General features: G+C 44.7%; 1 protein-coding gene across 1 annotated transcript in view; it reads right to left on the bottom strand.

Moving 5' to 3' along the window:
* The window catches only part of dcc (DCC netrin 1 receptor), a 681343-nt gene that overhangs the window by 412302 nt on the left and 249417 nt on the right, over window positions 1-19624 (bottom strand). Inside the window, exons 3-4 of the mRNA XM_052458625.1 lie at window positions 17123-17410; window positions 4337-4487 (exon numbers count right to left, since the gene is read on the bottom strand). Coding sequence (XP_052314585.1) covers window positions 4337-4487; window positions 17123-17410 — 439 coding nt within the window. The remainder of the gene's footprint in view (window positions 1-4336; window positions 4488-17122; window positions 17411-19624) is intronic.

A 19624-nucleotide genomic window follows, 5' to 3' on the forward strand; every position in this document is an offset into this window, starting at 1 on the left:
CTTCAACCAGTCTGTAATGTCGTCACTTCAACTCAAATCAAATTGTATTTGTCACATACACATGGTTAGCAGATGTTAATGCGAGTGTAGCGAAATGCTTGTGCTTCTAGTTCCGACAATGCAGTGATAACCAACAAGTAATCTAAATAACAAATCCAAAACTACACTACACCAGTCTGTAATGGCGTCTTTTCAACCAGTCTGTAATGTCGTCACTTCAACCAGCTGTAATGTCGTCTCTTCAACCAGTCTGTAATGTCATCACTACAACCAGTCTGTAATGTCGTCACTTCAACCAGTCTGTAATGTCGTCACTTCAACCAGTCTGTAATGTCATCACTTCAACCAGCTGTAATGTCGTCTCTTCAACCAGTCTGTAATGTCGTCACTTCAACCAGCTGTAATGGCGTCACTTCAACCAGTCTGTAATGTCATCACTACAACCAGTCTGTAATGTCGTCACTTCAACCAGCTGTAATGTCGTCACTTCAACCAGTCTGTAATGTCGTCACTTCAACCAGTCTGTAATGTCGTCACTTCAACCAGCTGTAATGTCGTCTCTTCAACCAGTCTGTAATGTCGTCACTTCAACCAGTCTGTAATGTCGTCACTTCAACCAGTCTGTAATGTCGTCACTTCAACCAGTCTGTAATGTCGTCACTTCAACCAGCTGTAATGTCGTCTCTTCAACCAGTCTGTAATGTCGTCACTTCAACCAGTCTGTAATGTCATCACTTCAACCAGCTGTAATGTCGTCTCTTCAACCAGTCTGTAATGTCGTCACTTCAACCAGTCTGTAATGTCATCACTTCAACCAGCTGTAATGTCGTCTCTTCAACCAGTCTGTAATGTCGTCACTTCAACCAGCTGTAATGGCGTCACTTCAACCAGCTGTAATGGCGTCACTTCAACCAGTCTGTAATGTCGTCACTTCAACCAGTCTGTAATGTCGTCTCTTCAACCAGTCTGTAATGTCATCACTTCAACCAGTCTGTAATGTCGTCACTTCAACCAGTCTGTAATGTCATCACTACAACCAGTCTGTAATGTCGTCACTTCAACCAGTCTGTAATGTCGTCACTTCAACCAGTCTGTAATGTCATCACTTCAACCAGTCTGTAATGTCGTCACTTCAACCAGTCTGTAATGTCGTCACTTCAACCAGTCTGTAATGTCGTCACTTCAACCAGTCTGTAATGTCGTCACTTCAACCAGTCTGTAATGTCGTCACTTCAACCAGTCTGTAATGTCGTCACTTCAACCAGTCTGTAATGTCGTCTCTTCAACCAGTCTGTAATGTCGTCACTTCAACCAGTCTGTAATGTCATCACTTCAACCAGCTGTAATGTCGTCTCTTCAACCAGTCTGTAATGTCGTCACTTCAACCAGTCTGTAATGTCATCACTTCAACCAGCTGTAATGTCGTCACTTCAACCAGTCTGTAATGTCGTCACTTCAACCAGCTGTAATGTCGTCTCTTCAACCAGTCTGTAATGTCGTCACTTCAACCAGTCTGTAATGTCGTCACTTCAACCAGCTGTAATGGCGTCACTTCAACCAGTCTGTAATGTCGTCACTTCAACCAGCTGTAATGTCGTCACTTCAACCAGTCTGTAATGTCGTCACTTCAACCAGTCTGTAATGTCGTCACTTCAACCAGTCTGTAATGTCGTCACTTCAACCAGTCTGTAATGTCGTCTCTTCAACCAGTCTGTAATGGCGTCACTTCAACCAGTCTGTAATGTCGTCACTTCAACCAGTCTGTAATGTCATCACTTCAACCAGTCTGTAATGTCGTCACTTCAACCAGTCTGTAATGTCGTCACTTCAACCAGTCTGTAATGTCATCACTTCAACCAGTCTGTAATGTCATCACTTCAACCAGTCTGTAATGTCGTCACTTCAACCAGTCTGTAATGTCGTCACTTCAACCAGTCTGTAATGTCATCACTTCAACCAGTCTGTAATGTCGTCACTTCAACCAGTCTGTAATGGCGTCTCTTCAGATGGGTAGTGGTTGATGATCTGCCTCTCACCAGCTCCGTCATCACACATGTCAAAGGTATCATGGAACAGATAGGTGGCACACTTCAACCAGTCTAAATAGTGTCACTCAACCAGTCTGTAATGTCCCACTTCAGCCAGTCTGGAACCCTATTCAACCAGTCTGTAATGTCACTACTTTAGACCAGATGTCCTATGGAACCCCATTCTGTAATGTATAGTTTACCACTTTAGACCAGAGCCCTATGGAACCCTATTCAACCAGTCTGTAATGTCACTACTTCAGACCAGAGCCCTCTGGAACCAGTCTGTAATGTGCACTACTTTAACCAGTCCTATGGAACCCTATTCCCTCTGTAGTTTACTACTTCAACCAGTCTGTAATGCCCTATGGAACCAGTCTGTATTCCCTCAACCAGTCTGTAACTACTTTAGACCAGAGTCCTACTGGAACCAGTCTGTATTCCCACTTCAACCAGTTTAACTACTTCAGACCAGTCTGTAAGCCCACTTCAACCAGTCTGTATTCCCTAACCAGCTGCACTACTTTAGACCAGCTGTAATGTCCTCTTCAACCCTAATTCCCTATAGTCTGTCATCACTTGTAATGTGCACTACTCACTTCAACCAGTCTGTAATGGAACCCTATTCCCTATACCAGTGCACTACTTTAGACCAGAGTCCTATGGAACCAGTCTATTCCCTACCATCTGTGTCACTACTTTAGACCAGTAATGTCCTCACTTCAACCCTATTCCTTATGTAATGTCACTACTTCAACCAGTCCTATGGAATCATATTCAACCAGCTGTAATGTCGTCTCTTCAACCAGTCTGTATGGAACCCTCTTCAACCAGTCTGTAATGTCATCACTTCAACCAGTCTGTATGGAACCCTTCAACCAGTCTGTAATGTCATCACTTCAACCAGTCTGTAATGGAACCAGTCTGTAATGTCATCACTTCAACCAGTCTGTAATGGCGTCTCTTCAACCAGTCTGTAATGGCGTCTCTTCAGATGGGTAGTCGTTGATGATCTGCCTCTCACCAGCTCCGTCATCACACATGTCAAAGGTATCATGGAACAGATAGGTGGCACACTTTTCCCTAAATAGTGCACTACTTTAGCCCAGAGCCCTATGGAACCCTATTCCCTATATAGTGCACTACTTTAGACCAGAGTCCTATGGAACCCTATTCCCTATATAGTTTACTACTTTAGACCAGAGCCCTATGGAACCCTATTCCCTATATAGTGCACTACTTTAGACCAGAGTCCTATGGAACCCTATTCCCTATATAGTGCACTACTTTAGACCAGAGTCCTATGGAACCCTATTCCCTAAATAGTGCACTACTTTAGCCCAGAGCCCTATGGAACCCTATTCCTATATAGTTTACTACTTTAGACCAGAGCCCTATGGAACCATATTCCCTATATAGTGCACTACTTTAGACCAGAGTCCTATGGAACCCTATTCCCTATATAGTGCACTACTTTAGACCAGAGTCCTATGGAACCCTATTCCCTATATAGTGCACTACTTTAGACCAGAGTCCTATGGAACCCTATTCCTTATATAGTGCACTACTTTAGACCAGAGTCCTATGGAACCATATTCCCTATATAGTGCACTACTTTAGACCAGAGTCCTATGGAACCCTATTCCCTATATAGTGCACTACTTTAGACCAGAGTCCTATGGAACCCTATTCCCTATATAGTGCACTACTTTAGACCAGAGTCCTATGGAACCCTATTCCCTATATAGTGCACTACTTTAGACCAGAGTCCTATGGAACCCTATTCCCTATATAGTGCACTACTTTAGACCAGAGTCCTATGGAACCCTATTCCCTATATAGTGCACTACTTTAGACCAGAGTCCTATGGAACCCTATTCCCTATATAGTGCACTACTTTAGACCAGAGTCCTATGGAACCCTATTCCCTATATAGTGCACTACTTTAGACCAGAGTCCTATGGAACCCTATTCCCTATATAGTGCACTACTTTAGACCAGAGTCCTATGGAACCCTATTCCCTATATAGTGCACTACTTTAGACCAGAGTCCTATGGAACCCTATTCCCTATATAGTGCACTACTTTAGACCAGAGTCCTATGGAACCCTATTCCTTATATAGTGCACTACTTTAGACCAGAGCCCTATGGAACCCTATTCCCTATATAGTGCACTACTTTAGACCTGAGCCCTATGGAACCCTGTTCCCTATATCGTGCACTACATTTGTCCAGAGCCCATATTGCAAAGTAGTGCACTAAATAGTGAATAGAGTGTCATTTGAAACTGAAACAATGAGTCACTCACCTGCTCTGGATAATCTCAGTGCCTCTCATCCAGTGGAAGGCGGGGGTGGGGAACCCCGAAGCAGAGCACTCCAACACAGCATCTCTCCCCAGGAGGGAGGTGACTCCCTGGGGCTGCTGGAGAAACAGAAGGCCCCTGGTGGTTCCAGGCTCTGGAGAGAGGGAGGGAGAGGGAGAGGGAGAGGGAGAGGGAGAGGGAGAGAGAGAGAGAGAAAGGGAGAGAGAGAGACAACTGAGCTTTGAGTGGTTATAAAAGTGGCTGGTTAAACTAGTGGCTGGTTATAATAGTGTCTGGTTAAACTAGTGGCTGGTTATAATAGTGGCTGGTTATAATAGTGGCTGGTTAAACTAGTGGCTGGTTAAACTAGTGGCTGGTTATAATAGTGGCTGGTTATAATAGTGGCTGGTTAAACTAGTGGCTGGTTATAATAGTGGCTGGTTAAACTAGTGGCTGGTTATAATCGTGGCTGGTTAAACTAGTGGCTGGTTATAATAGTGGCTGGTTAAACTAGCGGCTGGTTAAACTAGTGGCTGGTTAAACTAGTGGCTGGTTATAATAGTGGCTGGTTAAACGAGTGGCTGGTTATAATAGTGGCTGGTTAAACTAGTGGCTGGTTATAATAGTGTCTGGTTAAAATAGTGGCTGGTTAAACTAGTGGCTGGTTATAATAGTGGCTGGTTAAACTAGTGGCTGGTTATAATAGTGGCTGGTTAAACTAGTGTCTGGTTAAACTAGTGTCTGGTTAAACTAGTGGCTGGTTAAACTAGTGGCTGGTTAAACTAGTGTCTGGTTAAACTAGTGGCTGGTTAAACTAGTGTCTGGTAAAACTAGTGGCTGGTAAAACTAGTGGCTGGTTAAACTAGTGTCTGGTTAAACTAGTGACTGGTTAAACTAGTGGCTGGTTAAACTAGTGTCTGGTTAAACTAGTGACTGGTTAAACTAGTGGCTGGTTAAACTAGTGTCTGGTTAAACTAGTGACTGGTTAAACTAGTGGCTGGTTAAACTAGTGTCTGGTTAAACTAGTCACTGGTTAAACTAGTGGCTGGTTAAACTCGTGTCTGGTTAAACTAGTGACTGGTTAAACTAGTGGCTGGTTAAACTAGTGTCTATAATATTGTGGATGTCAGTGGGTGAATGACTACATATTTCAATGGGAAACATCATCTGAATCATTTTTTCAAAAGGCTCAAAATGTTTAATTCATTCTCATCCCGAGGCCAGTATGTCCTACGGCGTTTTAACTTCACTATAATGTTTTTGGGGGCCAGAATAACCCCATGTGAATCACTCACTCATTGTTGTGTTACCTCAGTCTGTTCTTTCAATGTTATTTTTCTTAGTGTTGTCTCATCTCTTAACAAGCCCTGTGGTTTATGTAGAACTATCGGAACAAGAGACTGTTGCTGAGGGCAAATACAATGTAAATCGGGAACAACACACTAAGGAGAGAACAACACACTAAGGAGAGAACAACACACTAAGGAAGGAACAACACACTAAGGAGGGAACAACACACTAAGGAGGGAACAACACACTAAGGAGAGAACAACACACTAAGGAGAGAACAACACACTAAGGAGAGAACAACACACTAAGGAGAGAACAACACACTAAGGAAGGAACAACACACTAAGGAGGGAACAACACACTAAGGAGGGAACAACACACTAAGGAGGGAACAACACACTAAGGAGGGAACAACACACTAAGGAGGGAACAACACACTAAGGAGGGAACAACACACTAAGGAGGGAACAACACACTAAGGAGAGAACAACACACTAAGGAGAGAACAACACACTAAGGAGAGAACAACACACTAAGGAGGGAACAACACACTAAGGAGGGAACAACACACTAAGGAGAGAACAACACACTAAGGAGGGAACAACACACTAAGGAGAGAACAACACACTAAGGAGAGAACAACACACTAAGGAGGGAACAACACACTAAGGAGGGAACAACACACTAAGGAGAGAACAACACACTAAGGAGAGAACAACACACTAAGGAGAGAACAACACACTAAGGAGAGAACAACACACTAAGGAGAGAACAACACACTAAGGAGAGAACAACACACTAAGGAGAGAACAACACACTAAGGAGAGAACAACACACTAAGGAGAGAACAACACACACTAAGGAGAGAACAACACACTAAGGAGAGAACAACACACACTAAGGAGAGAACAACACACTAAGGAGGGAACAACACACACTAAGGAGAGAACAACACACTAAGGAGAGAACAACACACTAAGGAGAGAACAACACACTAAGGAGAGAACAACACACTAAGGAGAGAACAACACACTAAGGAGGGAACAACACACTAAGGAGGGAACAACACACTAAGGAGAGAACAACACACTAAGGAGGGAACAACACACTAAGGAGGGAGAACAACACACTAAGGAGGAACAACACACTAAGGAGAGAACAACACACTAAGGAGAGAACAACACTAAGGAGAGAACAACACACTAAGGAGAGAACAACACACTAAGGAGAGAACAACACACTAAGGAGGGAACAACACACTAAGGAGGGAACAACACACTAAGGAGAGAACAACACACTAAGGAGGGAACAACACACTAAGGAGAGAACAACACACTAAGGAGGGAACAACACACTAAGGAGAGAACAACACACTAAGGAGAGAACAACACACTAAGGAGAGAACAACACACTAAGGAGAGAACAACACACTAAGGAGAGAACAACACACTAAGGAGAGAACAACACACTAAGGAGAGAACAACACACTAAGGAGAGAACAACACACTAAGGAGAGAACAACACACTAAGGAGAACAACAACACACTAAGGAGAGAACAACACACTAAGGAGAACAACACACTAAGGAACAACACACTAAGGAGAGAACAACACACTAAGGAGAGAACAACACACTAAGGAGAGAACAACACACTAAGGAGAGAACAACACACTAAGGAGAGAACAACACACTAAGAGACGACAACACACTAAGGAGAGAACAACACACTAAGGAGAGAACAACACACTAAGGAGAGAACAACACACTAAGGAGAGAACAACACACTAAGGAGGGAACAACACACTAAGGAGGGAACAACACACTAAGGAGAGAACAACACACTAAGGAGAGAACAACACACTAAGGAGAGAACAACACACTAAGGAGAGAACAACACACTAAGGAGAGAACAACACACTAAGGAGGAACAACACACTAAGGAGGAGAACTAAGGAGAGAAACACACTAAGGAGAGAACAACACACTAAGGAGAGAACAACACACTAAGGAACAAGAACTAAGGAGAGAAACACACTAAGGAGGAACAACACACTAAGGAGAGAACAACACACTAAGGAGAGAACAACACACTAAGGAGAGAACAACACACTAAGGAGACAACAACTAAGGAGAGAACAACACACTAAGGAGAGAACAACACACTAAGGAGGGAACGACACACTAAGGAGAGAACAACACACTAAGGAGAGAACAACACACTAAGGAGAGAACAACACACTAAGGAGAGAACAACACACTAAGGAGAGAACAACACACTAAGGAGAGAACAACACACTAAGGAGGGAACAACACACTAAGGAGGGAACAACACACTAAGGAGGGAACAACACACTAAGGAGAGAACAACACACTAAGGAGAGAACAACACACTAAGGAGAGAACAACACACTAAGGAGAGAACAACACACTAAGGAGGGAACAACACACTAAGGAGGGAACAACACACTAAGGAGGGAACAACACACTAAGGAGGGAACAACACACTAAGGAGAGAACAACACACTAAGGAGGGAACAACACACTAAGGAGAGAACAACACACTAAGGAGGGAACAACACACTAAGGAGAGAACAACACACTAAGGAGGAAGGAACTAAGGAGAGAACACACTAAGGAGAGAACAACACACTAAGGAGAGAACAACACACTAAGGAGAGAACAACACACTAAGGAGGGAACAACACACTAAGGAGGAACAACACACTAAGGAGAGAACAACACACTAAGGAGAGAACAACACACTAAGGAGGGAACAACACACTAAGGAGGGAACAACACACTAAGGAGGGAACAACACACTAAGGAGAGAACAACACACTAAGGAGAGAACAACACACTAAGGAGAGAACAACACACTAAGGAGGGAACAACACACTAAGGAGAGAACAACACACTAAGGAGAGAACAACACACTAAGGAGAGAACAACACACTAAGGAGAGAACAACACACTAAGGAGAGAACAACACACTAAGGAGAGAACAACACACTAAGGAGAGAACAACACACTAAGGAGAGAACACACTAAGGAGGAACACTAAGGAGAGAACAACACACTAAGGAGAGAACAACACACTAAGGAGAGAACAACACACTAAGGAGAGAACAACACACTAAGGAGGGAACAACACACTAAGGAGAGAACAACACACTAAGGAGGAACAACACACTAAGGAGGGAACAACACACTAAGGAGGGAACAACACACTAAGGAGGGAACAACACACTAAGGAGGGAACAACACACTAAGGAGGAACAACACACTAAGGAGAGAACAACACACTAAGGAGAGAACAACACACTAAGGAGAGAACAACACACTAAGGAGGAACAACACACTAAGGAGAGAACAACACACTAAGGAGGGAACAACACACTAAGGAAGGAGGAGAGAACAACACACTAAGGAGGAACAACACACTAAGGAGAGAACAACACACTAAGGAGAGAACAACACACTAAGGAGAGAACAACACACTAAGGAGAGAACAACACACTAAGGAGGAACAACACACTAAGGAGAACAACACACTAAGGAGGAACAACACACTAAGGAGAGAACAACACACTAAGGAGAACAACACACTAAGGAGGAACAACACACTAAGGAGGAACAACACACTAAGGAGGGAACTAAGGAGAGAACAACACACTAAGGAGAGAACAACACACTAAGGAGGAACAACACACTAAGGAGAGAACAACACACTAAGGAGGGAACAACACACTAAGGAGGAACAACACACTAAGGAGAGAACAACACACTAAGGAGGAACAACACACTAAGGAGAGAACAACACTAAGGAGAGAACAACACACTAAGGAGAGAACAACACACTAAGGAGAGAACAACACACTAAGGAGAGAACAACACACTAAGGAGGAACAACACACTAAGGAGGAGAACAACACACTAAGGAGAGAACAACACACTAAGGAGAGAACAACACACTAAGGAGAGAACAACACACTAAGGAGAGAACAACACACTAAGGAGAAGACACTAAGGAGAGAACAACACACTAAGGAGGAGAACAACACACTAAGGAGAGAACAACACACTAAGGAGAGAACAACACACTAAGGAGAGAACAACACACTAAGGAGAGAACAACACACTAAGGAGAGAACAACACACTAAGGAGAGAACAACACACTAAGGAGGAACAACACACTAAGGAGAACAACACACTAAGGAACAACACACACTAAGGAGAGAACAACACACTAAGGAGAGGAACAACACACTAAGGAGAGAACAACACACTAAGGAGGGAACAACACACTAAGGAGAGAACAACACACTAAGGAGAGAACAACACACTAAGGAGGAACAACACACTAAGGAGAACAACACACTAACTAAGGAGAGAACAACACACTAAGGAGGGAACAACACACTAAGGAGAGAACAACACACTAAGGAGAGAACAACACACTAAGGAGAGAACAACACACTAAGGAGGGAACAACACACTAAGGAGGGAACAACACACTAAGGAGGGAACAACACACTAAGGAGAGAACAACACACTAAGGAGAGAACAACACACTAAGGAGAGAACAACACACTAAGGAGAGAACAACACACTAAGGAGAGAACAACACACTAAGGAGAGAACAACACACTAAGGAGGGAACAACACACTAAGGAGGAGAGAACAACACACTAGGAGGAACAACACACTAAGGGGAACAACACACTAAGGAGAGAACAACACACTAAGGAGAGAACAACACACTAAGGAGAGAACAACACACTAAGGAGAGAACAACACACTAAGGAGAGAACAACACACTAAGGAGAGAACAACACACTAAGGAGAGAACTAAGGAGAGAACAACACACTAAGGAGAGAACAACACACTAAGGAGAGAACAACACACTAAGGAGAGAACAACACACTAAGGAGAGAACAACACACTAAGGAGAGAACAACACACTAAGGAGGAACAACACACTAAGGAGAGAACAACACACTAAGGAGAGAACAACACACTAAGGAGAGAACAACACACTAAGGAGAGAACAACACACTAAGGAGAGAACAACACACTAAGGAGAGAACAACACACTAAGGAGAGAACAACACACTAAGGAGAGAACAACACACTAAGGAGAGAACAACACACTAAGGAGAGAACAACACACTAAGGAGAGAACAACACACTAAGGAGGAACAACACACACTAAGGAGAGAACAACACACTAAGGAGAGAACAACACACTAAGGAGAGAACAACACACTAAGGAGAGAACAACACACTAAGGAGAGAACAACACACTAAGGAGAGAACAACACACTAAGGAGAGAACAACACACTAAGGAGAGAACAACACACTAAGGAGAGAACAACACACTAAGGAGAGAACAACACACTAAGGAGAGAACAACACACTAAGGAGGGAACAACACACTAAGGAGAGAACAACACACTAAGGATAGAACAACACACTAAGGAGAGAACAACACACTAAGGAGAGAACAACACACACTAAGGAGAGAACAACACACTAAGGAGAGAACAACACACTAAGGAGGGAACAACACACTAAGGAGGGAACAACACACTAAGGAGGGGATTTCTCCAGTCACCACTAACCTGGGGGATTTCTCCAGTCACCACTAACCTGGGGGATTTCTCCAGTCACCACTAACCTGGGGGATTTCTCCAGTCACCACTAACCTGGGGGATTTCTCCAGTCACCACTAACCTGGGGGATTTCTCCAGTCACCACTAACCTGGGGGATTTCTCCAGTCACCACTAACCTGGGGGATTTCTCCAGTCACCACTAACCTGGGTGATTTCTCCATTCACCACTAACCTGGGGGATTTCTCCAGTCACCACTGTCACCACTAACCTGGGGGATTTCTCCAGTCACCACTAACCTGGGGGATTTCTCCAGGCACCACTAACCTGGGGGATTTCTCCAGTCACCACTAACCTGGGGGATTTCTCCAGTCATCACTAACCTGGGGGATTTCTCCAGTCACCACTAACCTGGGGGATTTCTCCAGTCACCACAGATAAACGTGGTACCTTCAGGTGTTTGGAAATTGCTCCCAAGGATGAACCAGACTTGTGGAGGTCTACAATTCTTGGCTGATTTATTTTGATCTTCCCATGATGTCAAGCAAAGAGGCACTTGAAGGTAGGCCTTGAAATACATCCACAGGTACACCTCCAATTGACTCAAATGATGTCAATCAGCCTATCAGAAGCTTCTAAAGCCATTACTTAATTTTATGGAATTTTCCAAGCTGTTTAAAGGCACAGTCAACTTAGTGTATGTAAACTTCTGACCCACTGGAATTGTAATACAGTGAATTATAAGTGAAATAATCTGTCTGTAAACAATTGTTGGAAAAATAACTTGTGTCATGCACAAAGTAGATGTTCTAACCGACTTGCCAAAACTAAAGTTTGTTAACAAGAAAATTGTGGAGTGGTTGAAAAACAAGTTTTAATGACTCCAACCTAAGTGCATGTAAACTTCCCGACTTCAACCGTACCTATCTTGTAATGTGAAGATCCACAACAGTCAGACTCACTGTGAATGGCATTGGGAATACAATGTCTCCTGGCAGTGAATAAACATACATTTCCCTGTATGCCATATATAGTGAATGGGATGGTGATTTAAATGGCGTGGCATTGGAGCACCAAAACAATTTGAAGAAACTAATAGAAAACAGAAAACTTGGCAGTTGGTTGAAAACAACATCTTTGTTATACAATGCTGCCTGATGAACAACCCCACTACCACTTGTAAAAAATAAACAACAGAGTGGCCGGTTGCGTCTTACAGCATCTGCCGGCTAGGTTCTAATGGGGTTAAACAGTTCAACTAAGCTCATGAGTCATTTTTCAGATATATTCTTCAATGATTAAAGCCCCAAAACAATGATTAAAGCCTAAAAACAATGATTAAAGCCTAAAAACACTGATTAAAGGCAAGAAAAAAAACAATGATTAAAGCCTAAAAACATGATTAAAGCCTAAACGGATGTTTGAGTCCCAGGTTGCCTTCTTAATCTCTTAACATCTTGGTGGACACGGGTGTTGAATCAGGCAGATCTAGCAGGTAGCCTAGTGGTCAGAGTGTTGGGTTGCTAGATTGAATCCCCCGAGCCGACAAGATAAAAATCTGCCATTCTGCCCCTTGTGCAAGGCAGTTAACCCACTGTTCCCTGGGTGCCGTGGAAGTTCGATTTAAGGCAGCCTCCCCCCGCTCCGCATCTCTCTGATTCAGAGAGGTTGGATTAACTAGGGAAGACACGACTAGGTTTTCGCCTTTACCGGGCACAGAGACAGCTGTCAGCACTCACAATGAGGAGACTAAGCCACTCCTTTTGACCGGGACCCATTAGGGAATAGGAGACTAAGCCTGTGTCCCAAATGGCTCCCTATTTCTTACATAGTCCACTCCTTTTGACCGGGACCCCATTAGGGAATAGGTTGCCATTTGCAAATACAGTGGAGTGGAACTAACTTGTGCATTCTGAGATCATACGCTTTAGGACGGGGAACAGATCGCGTCTGACGCTTAACCTCGCACCATTCCATCTCTGATAGGGAGGAACACGCCGACATTGATTACAACTTGAACTATCAAAGGAGATGGTCGGCTGGACACATTGTCTACCTGGTCAACCGGTGTGTGTGATTGGATGAGCACCGTCTTCCCTTCTCGCTCAGCAGCTTGGAATAGCTATTGATACTTGCACATGCTCAGTGAGAGCCTCCCGCTGGCGGTACCTGCAGTAATGGCAACAGCTAGGGTTTGTTACCATGGAGAATGGTAACAGCTAGGGTTTGTTACCATGGAGAATGGTAACAGCTAGGGTTTGTTACCATGGAGAATGGTAACAGCTAGGGTTTGTTACCATGGAGAATGGTAACAGCTAGAGGTTGTGACCATAGAGAATGGTAACAGCTAGAGGTTGTTACCATAGAGAATGGTAACAGCTAGAGGTTGTTACCATAGAGAATGGTAACAGCTAGAGGTTGTTACCATAGAGAATGGTAACAGCTAGAGGTTGTTACCATAGAGAATGGTAACAGCTAGAGGTTGTTACCATAGAGAATGGTAACAGCTAGGGTTTGTTACCATAGAGAATGGTAACAGCTAGGGTTTGTTACCATAGAGAATGGTAACAGCTAGAGGTTGTTACCATAGAGAATTTTAGCAGCTAGGGTTTGTTACCATAGAGAATGGTAACAGCGAGGGTTTGTTACCATGGAGAATGGTAACAGTTAGGGTTTGTTACCATAGAGATCTGTTTAGATGAAGTATTATATTTCCCAATTCTATCGTTATCACTGATCACCATGGAAACGGTCCAGCGGGCAAAACGTCATACATGTCCATCCACTCTATGCAGAACCCAGAAGTACTTCATCTCCCTCTGTGATGTTGTGTCTCTGGCGGTAAAGGTCACAGACCTCAGGAGAGAGATATGTCTGTCCGCCTGCCTGAAGCATCATGTTGTGGGGGTGCTTTGCTGCAGGAGGGACTGGTGCACTTCACAAAATAGATGGCATCATGAGGATGGACAATTATGTGGATATATTGAAGCAACATCTCAAGACATCAGTCAGGAAGTTAAAGCTTGGTCGCAAATGGGTCTTCCAAATGGACAATGACCCCAAGCATACTTCCAAAGTTGTGGACAAATGGCTAAAGGACAACAAAGTCAATGTATTGGAGTGGCCATCACAAAGCCCTGACCTCAATCCTACACAAAATGTGTGGGCGGAACTGAAAAGGCGTGTGCGAGCAAGGAGGCCTACAAACCTGACTCAGTTACACCAGCTCTGTCAGGAGGAATGGGTCAAAATTATTGTGGGAAGCTTGTGGAAGGCTACCCGAAACATTTGACCCAAGTTAAACAATTTAAAGGCAATGCTACCAAATACTATATGAGTGTATGTAAACCTCTGACCCACTGGGAATATGATGAAAGAAATAAAAGCTGAAATAAATCATTCTCTCTACTATTATTCTGACATTTCACATTTTTTTAAAATAAAGTGGTGATCCTAACTGACCTAAGACAGGGAACATTTACTAGGATTAAATGTCAGCTATTGTGAAAAACTGAGTTTAAATGTATTTGGCTAAGGTGTATGTAAACTTCCGACTTCAACTGTACACACTACCTCAACTAACCAGTGCCCCCGCACACTGACTCTGTATCGGCACCCCACTATATACAATGGGAGAGAACAAGTATTTGATACACTGCCAATTTTGCAGGGTTTTCCTACTTTCAAATATGTAGATGTCTGTCATGTTTATCATAGGTACACTTCAACTGTGAAAGATGGAATCTAAAACAAAAATCCAGAAAATCACATTGTATGATTTTTAAGTAATTAATTTGCATTTTATTGTATGACATACATTTTCGTTGACCTACCAACCAGTAAGAATTCCGGGTCTAACAGACCTGTTAGTTTTCCTTTAAGAAGCCCTCCTGTTCTCCACTCATTACCTGTATTAACTGCACCTGTTTGAACTTGTTACCTGTATAAAAGACACCTGTCAACACACTCACTCAAACAGACTCTAACTCTCCACAATGGCCAAGACAAGACAGGGTGTAAGGACATCAGGGATAGAATTGTAGACCTGCACAAGGCTGGGATGGGCTACAGGACAATAGACAAGCAGCTTGGTGAGAAGGCAACAACTGTTGGTGCAATTATTAGAAAATGGAAGAAGTTCAAGATGACGGCCAATCCCCCTCGGTATGGGGCTCCATGCAAGATCCCACCTCGTGGGGCATCAATGATCACGTGGGGCATCAATGATCACGAGGAAGGTGAGGGATCAGCCCAGAACTACACGACTGTAAGTCGCTTTGGATAAAAGCGTCTGCTAAATGGCATATTATTACACGGCAGGACCTGGTCAATGACCTGAAGAGAGCTGGGACCACAGTCTCAAAGAAAACCATTAGTTATACACTACACCGTCATGGATTCAAATCATGCAGCGCACGCAAGGTCCCCCTGCTCAAGCCAGCGCATGTCCAGGCCTGTCTGAAGTTGGCCAATGACCATCTGGATGATCCAGAGGAGGAATGGGAGAAAGTCATGTGGTCTGATGAGACAAAAATAGAGCTTTTTGGTGAAAACTCAACTCATCGTGTTTGGAGGACAAAGAATGCTGAGTTGCATCCAAAGAACACCATACCTACTGTGAAGCATGGGGGTGGAAACATCATGCTTTGGGGCTGTTTTTCTGCAAAGGGACCAGGACGACTGATCCGTGTAAAGGAAAGAATGAATGGGGCCATGTATCGTGAGATTTTGAGTGACAACCTCCTTCCATCAGCAAGGGCATTGAAGATTAAACGTGGCTGGGTCTTTCAGCATGACAATGATCCCAAACACACCGCCCGGGCAACGAAGGAGTGGCTTCGTAAGAAGCATTTCAAGGTCCTGGAGTGGCCTAGCCAGTCTCCAGATCTCAACCCCATAGAAAATCTTTGGACGGGGTTGAAAGTCTGTGTTGCCCAGCAACAGCCCCAAAACATCACTGCTCTAGAGGAGGTCTGCATGGAGGAATGGGCCAAAATACCAGCAACAGTGTGTGAAAATCTTGTGAAGACTTACAGAAAACATTTGACCTCTGTCATTGCCAACAAAGGGTATATAACAAAATAGTGAGATAAACTTTTGTTATTGACCAAATACTTATTTTCCACCATAATTTGCAAATAAATTCATTAAAAATCCTACAATGTGATTTTCTGGAATTTCTTCTCTCATTTTGTCTGTCATAGTTGAAGTGTACCTATGATGAACATTACAGGCCTCTCTCATCTTTTTAAGTGGGAGAACTTGCACAATCGGTGGCTGACTGAATACTTTTTTGCCCCACTGTATGTAAAACACAGGACAGTCATGTTCTTACACTGGGCCTTTAATAAAGGTCAAACGAGGATAAACCACAGTGATTAAATTACAGGATACCCAGGCAAGATCAGGGATATTCATCTGGAGCTGGAGGTCAGTCATACACGGTGCCATACAGTCAAATAAGGTCAAACAAGGCCTACATGAGCTGTAGTATAGTGGTTTATTAAGTTATAAGAGGATCAGCTATGCTGACTACATTACATTACAGGATACATAAGGGATATGCAGGAGGTTGTAAGACAGTCCATAGAGGACTGGGCGGTTTCTGGGTTCTTGATTTGAAAATGGGCAATATTGTGAAATGCTTTATTAACAAACCCTCAGACGGTGTCCATCTGAGAGAAAAACCATGACGATGTCACTGGACAGAGGATTCATCCAAAATGATATTATATTAATACCCAGTGTCCCAATCCCACCTCACTGTCAAGTACTTTAGGAGTTGATCTCAGAACCAAATCGTGTGTGCCCTTGCTAGCTAGTTGGATTTACGTCTGTGGGCAGAATATTTATGTCAAGATAGGTTGAGAAGGAGTTATTGTACCTGGCAACACTCGTAGGTCTGCGTCACTGCCGGTGCGGGCGCTGCCAGGGTTGTCTGCCAGGCAGCGGTAGGTGGCAGAGTCTGGTGGTTGAACCTTGCTAACCTGGAGCGAGCCGGAGGGCAGTACCACGACCCTGCTATCTGGGGTTAAGGTGAGGGGCAGGTCCTCTCTGTTCTTCTGCCAGCGTACCACGGGCATGGGATCACCAGTCACCTCACAGCGCAGCAGGGCCGTGTCACCCAGGTAGGAGGACACTGACTCTGTAGGGACCACCAGCTTCAGGGGACCTGGTGGGAGAGAGAATACAAAGGATTAGATACTGACTCTGTAGGGACCCACTACTGTAGCTGACTCTGTAGGGACCCAGTACTGTAGCTGACTCTGTATGGACCCACTACTGTAGCTGACTCTGTAGGGACCCACTACTGTAGCTGACTCTGTATGGACCCACTACTGTAGCTGACTCTGTAGGGACCCACTACTGTAGCTGACTCTGTAGGGACCCACTACTGTAGCTGACTCTGTATGGACCCACTACTGTAGCTGACTCTGTAGGGACCCACTACTGTAGCTGACTCTGTATGGACCCACTACTGTAGCTGACTCTGTAGGGACCCACTACTGTAGCTGACTCTGTAGGGACCCACTACTGTAGCTGACTCTGTAGGGACCCACTACTGTAGCTGACTATGTAGGGACCCACTACTGTAGCTGACTCTGTAGGGACCCACTACTGTAGCTGACTCTGCATGGACCCACTACTGTAGCTGACTCTGTATGGACCCACTACTGTAGCTGACTCTGTAGGGACCCACTACTGTAGCTGACTCTGCAGGGACCCACTACTGTAGCTGACTCTGTAGGGACCCACTACTGTAGCTGACTCTGTAGGGACCCACTACTGTAGCTGACTCTGTATGGACCCAGTACTGTAGCTGACTCTGTATGGACCCACTACTGTAGCTGACTCTGTATGGACCCAGTACTGTAGCTGACTCTGTAGGGACCCACTACTGTAGCTGACTCTGTAGGGACCCACTACTGTAGCTGACTCTGTAGGGACCCACTACTGTAGCTGACTCTGTAGGGATCCACTACTGTAGCTGACTCTGTAGGGACCCACTACTGTAGCTGACTCTGTAGGGACCCACTACTGTAGCTGACTCTGTAGGGACCCACTACTGTAGCTGACTCTGTAGGGACCCACTACTGTAGCTGACTCTGTAGGGACCCACTACTGTAGCTGACTCTGTAGGGACCCAGTACTGTAGCTGACTCTGTATGGACCCACTACTGTAGCTGACTCTGTAGGGACCCACTACTGTAGCTGACTCTGTATGGACCCACTACTGTAGCTGACTCTGTAGGGACCCACTACTGTAGCTGACTCTGTAGGGACCCACTACTGTAGCTGACTCTGTAGGGACCCACTACTGTAGCTGACTCTGTAGGGACCCACTACTGTAGCTGACTCTGTAGGGACCCACTACTGTAGCTGACTCTGTATGGACCCACTACTGTAGCTGACTCTGTATGGACCCACTACTGTAGCTGACTCTGTAGGGACCCACTACTGTAGCTGACTCTGCAGGGACCCACTACTGTAGCTGACTCTGTAGGGACCCACTACTGTAGCTGACTCTGTAGGGACCCACTACTGTAGCTGACTCTGTATGGACCCAGTACTGTAGCTGACTCTGTATGGACCCACTACTGTAGCTGACTCTGTATGGACCCAGTACTGTAGCTGACTCTGTAGGGACCCACTACTGTAGCTGACTCTGTAGGGACCCACTACTGTAGCTGACTCTGTAGGGACCCACTACTGTAGCTGACTCTGTAGGGACCCACTACTGTAGCTGACTCTGTAGGGACCCACTACTGTAGCTGACTCTGTAGGGACCCACTACTGTAGCTGACTCTGTAGGGACCCACTACTGTAGCTGACTCTGTAGGGACCCACTACTGTAGCTGACTCTGTAGGGACCCACTACTGTAGCTGACTCTGTATGGACCCAGTACTGTAGCTGACTCTGTATGGACCCACTACTGTAGCTGACTCTGTATGGACCCACTACTGTAGCTGACTCTGTATGGACCCACTACTGTAGCTGACTCTGTAGGGACCCACTACTGTAGCTGACTCTGTATGGACCCAGTACTGTAGCTGACTCTGTATGGACCCACTACTGTAGCTGACTCTGTATGGACCCACTACTGTAGCTGACTCTGTATGGACCCACTACTGTAGCTGACTCTGTAGGGACCCACTACTGTAGCTGACTCTGTAGGGACCCACTACTGTAGCTGACTCTGTAGGGACCCACTACTGTAGCTGACTCTGTAGGGACCCACTACTGTAGCTGACTCTGTAGGGACCCACTACTGTAGCTGACTCTGTAGGGACCCACTACTGTAGCTGACTCTGTAGGGACCCACTACTGTAGCTGACTCTGTAGGGACCCACTACTGTAGCTGACTCTGTAGGGACCCACTACTGT

Source organism: Oncorhynchus keta, chromosome 12, assembly GCF_023373465.1.
Source record: "Oncorhynchus keta strain PuntledgeMale-10-30-2019 chromosome 12, Oket_V2, whole genome shotgun sequence".
Classification (NCBI taxonomy): Eukaryota; Metazoa; Chordata; class Actinopteri; order Salmoniformes; family Salmonidae; genus Oncorhynchus; species Oncorhynchus keta.